Raw genomic sequence first — 4,875 nt, forward strand, 5'->3', positions numbered from 1 at the left:
ATAATAAATACATACCGTTGTCGCTCTCACCTTCTCTGATATATATCATTGTCTATTACAATGTTCATTGTCCCTCGTCTATCTTCACAACTCGAGCAATGTTAGAGACGTATCCATCTGGAAATCTCAATTGTCTCAACCATTGACATACTTGCTTTACTTGATCTAGTCCAAGCACGAACCTTGCCTTTGGTTTCAGTACTTTGTCATTATACTCTTTGAGTTCCAATTTTGGTCTTTTACATATTACTTTTAAATTCATACGAGCCTTCGGATTATCCTTCATTTTTCCTTTGACATTCATTACCGTATTGAACACATTATCAAACACATTTTTCTCCACATGCATCACATCCAAATTATGTCGTATCAATAAGGTCGGCCAATATGGTACTTCCCAAAATATAGATTTCTTTGTCCAATTGTGATCCTTTCCAAATTCAAGGAAGGTCGTTGGACTACGGGCATTTGTCAGCGCATATGAAAAGTATCGCAATCGTCTTAAAATCTTTATGCCAGACAGATAGTTTTATCTCGCTAATCTGTCGCAACATTGCGATGAATTATTTTCGTCGCAAATTTCTATCGCTAAATAACATTTTTCTTGTAGTGTATTACCCTCGTAACGCAAAATCTCAAAAAACTTGGATCTTTAAGTCAAGCAAACAGTCTCACTGTAATCGGCATTTTTTGGATTTTTCCTTATTTTTTAAAACAAAAACAATGAAGTTTTCACTAAAAATATAATTTTATAGAAAACAGATCCAAAACCCGAATCTAAACTTGAGATGTGGGGGTTACTCTTCAAGATCTCGCATCTTTTTTCTTCCGTTCATCAGGGATCGGCTGAACCAAGGACCTTCGATCTTCATTTTTTGGGTAATGACATTACGAAAGTACGTATCTTGGATGCAAACCTATAAAAAGGATGAGTTTGATGGTGAGCGCCGCCAAAACTCTCAAGCTTAGATAGCCCTTTTTATGTTCAACAAGCGTGAAAGCACGGGTGGCACTTCAGCTAGGCACGGGTTCAAAATAGGTGTGGGATTTAAGATTTAGGTCCTACACTAAGTTCAATGTCAGATGTAACTAGGCTAGGTTGGTTAGGTTAGGTTTGGTTCTGCAAGATTCTTACAAAGTAAAGGTCCTTGGAAATATAAAGACCAGATCTTTTATAAGGGTGACTCTTCTATTTATACTTTTTCTAATAAATCTGGATATATTTTTTACATATTTGTAATTCAAACATATACGATTCTTATGGGATAAGTTTAAAATAAAGGGCTAGGATTAAATCTACGTATTGTTGCCTAGGATAGAGTTTTATTTTTATAAATGAGATTTAAGAAGGTGGAGATCATGGTTTAATTTGAGAAGGTTGGCGTGCACATATAAGAGGAGATGTGCTTTCTAAAAAATGGTTGAAATCTGTTGACGACAAACTGTGTTGACGGTACTTTTTGCATCAACGATAAATTAATCTAAAAAAAACTCATCTAGTGACGACAAATCAATGGGGTGATAGTTGTTAACGATAATTTATGGGGAGTGATAGCTCTTAACGATAATTGAATGTGTCGTTAAGATATGCTGATGTCATGACCTGAAAGACGATGGTTGCTGACGATAATCAAAGTGTGATAACTACAATTGAATGTGTCGTTATCACTCTAAAACTCATTTTGGTCATAACTTTTGATTTCGGTGTCGGTTTGAGTTGATTTTTATCTTGTTGGAAAGCTGAAACCCTCCTTTAATGGTTTTTTTTTGTCAAAAAATCTTAAAAAATTTGTTTTGAAGGTGAAAAATTAGATTGAAGTCAGTCTCCATAATGAAATTTGTAGACTTTTGACATGAAAAATATTTTGGTCCAAAATGGGTCGTCTATAGAACCCGACTGTATTCATGCATTTTGTAGTTCGGGCCTGAACCACATACAAAATGCACAGTGCCCGGTAAGCCCTGCCACTTAACAGGGTATGGTCTAAAGGACCCAGCCCAAGATCAAATATAGCTGGGTCGGGCAGGGCTTGGGTCTGAATATGGGTCGAGCCTGCCGGGCTCTTATCGGGGCCTAATCGGACCAGCCCGGCCTGTCACCCCTAATCACCAGTCCACATCCAACATGGAACAAAAACATTATTCTCGGAAAAAAGCAGGGAACATAAGCATTATTCTCGGAAAAAAGCAGGGAACATAAACATGTGCCTGTTGGGACCACGCTATATTTTAACGCCCAAATTACATGCATCTCGCTTTGGCTTTCAGGTGGAGATCCAACTCTCACCATTCATTGGTGATCTCTCATTGTCACTGTACGTGATATCATTGATTATATTATTGTGGGACCCATTTTTTGCACATCAAATCGCAGCCGATGAACACGTGCAAGGGTGACGATTTGGCAGATCACCATCTCTCTCTTCATGCCCCCTTTTAAATCTGATGGTGTCTAATCTGGCCCTATAGATGGATTGAGCATGGTACATTTAAAAAGAATCAACCCTTGGAATCAGGGATGTATCATGTTGTCCGATTCAGGCCGGATATGGATGAAAAAAGATAAAACTGAATTGGACCACAGACCTAATCAGATTTGGAGTAGGATGGAAAAAGTTAAAACTGAATCCAGATCCGACTAGCTTAAAACCTGATATTTACACTTAATTAGGATTAGGTTTCAGTCAGATTCTCATATTTCAATTGGATTCGAGTTGGGTTTCAATGAAAAACTCAATACCGAACCCAAATCTGTTTTTTAATCAGATCCAAATTTGGCCACCGAGTCCGACTAAGCTGATTCGGGTCGGAAGACGGGTTTACATCCGACCTGTTGACATCCCTACTTGGATTGAAATTCTTTTATGAAAAAAAATATGATTATTTAAATCACAATTTTTTGTGTTTTGTCAACCCTTAGTTTTTGAATCACCAAAAAAGTCTTGCACACAAGCCGGATTGGGGTGATTTAAACATCCATCTTCACTAAATGAATGATGTAGATCACATCTATGGAGTCTGATTTGATCAAAACAACTTGCATCAATCAAATCCCAATGTGGGGGTATGAAGATAGGGGATGAGTGAAAGCCATATGAACGAGCTCCGTCCAAAATTGCAGTTACCGTAATATTGCATTTGACTCATATACCGTAATATTGTATATGATTCTCTCAAGTGATGGTGGTTCGAACGGAAAATATCAAAATATAAATCTTTTATTATCATTTGTTACATAAAAACTAATGCATAAAAAGGGGGGTACAGTGAGCCCCAGGGAACAAAACAACTGAAGTACATCCCTAAAAAGGAAGAGATGGAAAGAATCATTTATTTCCTTCAGGAAAAAAATCATTTACTTCCCCCCCCCCCCCCCCCCCCCCCATGAATCCAAATAAATATTTATTTATTTTTGAAAGAACCCCATGAATCAAAATTGTAGAAGCTCAAGGAAAGAAACCAAACTATGTATCATCAGCACTGCTAGTGGGCATCGGCCAAATTGCACCACCATCTTCTGAGTTGCAACCTGCATTCCCTTCCCTGCCAAGGTTCGGCTCCACCTGTTCTCCGGTGCAACTTTCTGTTGTTGAAACGAATGGAGCAAGCCCACCACCGACTCCTTCTTGTTGCTGCTCTTGCTGCTGTGCAAAGGACACGTCATGGAAATCGACACCTCCATACTCTGAGTTCCAATCTTGAGCTGCACCCGATCTCCCCACATTCCAATTCTCTACCAGACTCTGATACTCATGACCCTCACTGGGAAGCTGCCACATGTAATCATTCTCGCCTAAGATCGGCTCCAACGGAACTCCGGTATGAATTTCCGGCATCGAAGAAAATGGAGAGAGAACATCGAGTAGTTCTTGTTTCTGCTGCTGTAAATGCAAATGATACTGCTCTTGTTGGTGATGGTCTTGAAGATGTTCGTGGTTGGACTCAGCGAGCTGGAGCCGACTAAAGGCCTCGCAGGGAAGACTGTCCCCACAATGATCCGCATTAGTCCTCCAATCCTGAGCCATACTTGAGCTTCCCACGTCGCAATTCTGCTCCAAACGACCATATAAATCATAGCCTCTGTTGAAGTTAGGCTCCATCGGAACTCCGACAGCATAGACTTCTGGCTGTACTGTGGAAGGAAGAGGACTGAAATCACCGCCACCAGCTCCACTGCTACCATCATCTTTCTGATGCTGTAAGTTTTTCTGTGTAGCACCACTTCGCTCTTCTTGTTCTTGATGCTGCAACCCATGTTGGCTACTCGACGCGCCGGTCGCGTTGGGGAAATTGAGCTTCGCTCTGTCACCGTGGAGTTGGATAGCGGCGGCGTCGTACGCCTCAGCAGCGGCCTCCGCCGTCTGGAACGTGCCCAACCAGCGCCTTATGGATCGATGAGGGTCACGTATCTCGGCCGCCCATCTCCCAGACGGCCTCTGTCGAACTCCTCGATACTTCTTCACTGTCTCCCGATCCTCATCCACCACTGGTGCCGTCAGATCCGCCTCCGGCGGTGCAGCAGTCGCCTCGCCGGTAAAGACCATCCTCAGTGTTTCGATAATGATGGACGTCTCCTTTTCTTCAGTGAGCCCAGACGCCCGGAAATTCTCTGGATTTCCGGCCGACGCCGACTCTCGGGCGATTCTTTTCCGTCTCTTCCCTCCCATTCTTATCCCACAATATTGGGGACAGAAGGGACGCATGGTTATATAGGGCTCAAAGTAAGGAGTACGTGTCCGAGAATGAGTTGATGTCAGCTGCAGTTGGAGTCAAAAACGCCATTTGACATCGCCCAGCTGTTTGCGAAAGTCATACGAGCTCCACTCGGTCTCTCCACACGGTTTTATGCACTTACCCTACCGGTATAAAACCGTG

At 41.8% G+C, this 4,875-nt stretch overlaps 1 protein-coding gene across 1 annotated transcript; it reads right to left on the minus strand.

Annotated features, from left to right (window-relative positions):
• Nucleotides 1-3,201: 3,201 nt before the first annotated feature.
• LOC149841131 (uncharacterized) lies at nucleotides 3,202-4,674 on the minus strand. Its single transcript, XM_090004674.1, has one exon. It carries the CDS (start codon nucleotides 4,665-4,667, stop codon nucleotides 3,465-3,467), a length of 1,203 nt encoding a protein of 400 aa, XP_089860800.1. The 5' UTR covers nucleotides 4,668-4,674; the 3' UTR covers nucleotides 3,202-3,464.
• Nucleotides 4,675-4,875: the final 201 nt, after the last annotated feature.

Source organism: Nuphar pumila, chromosome 4, assembly GCF_984573655.1.
Source record: "Nuphar pumila chromosome 4, dmNupPumi1.hap1.1, whole genome shotgun sequence".
Lineage (NCBI taxonomy): Eukaryota > Viridiplantae > Streptophyta > Magnoliopsida > Nymphaeales > Nymphaeaceae > Nuphar > Nuphar pumila.

Bases quoted from the DNA above. Each gene is read 5' to 3' on its own strand.
- LOC149841131 (XM_090004674.1), bottom strand. From the start codon at position 4,667: ATGGGAGGGAAGAGACGGAAAAGAATCGCCCGAGAGTCGGCGTCGGCC.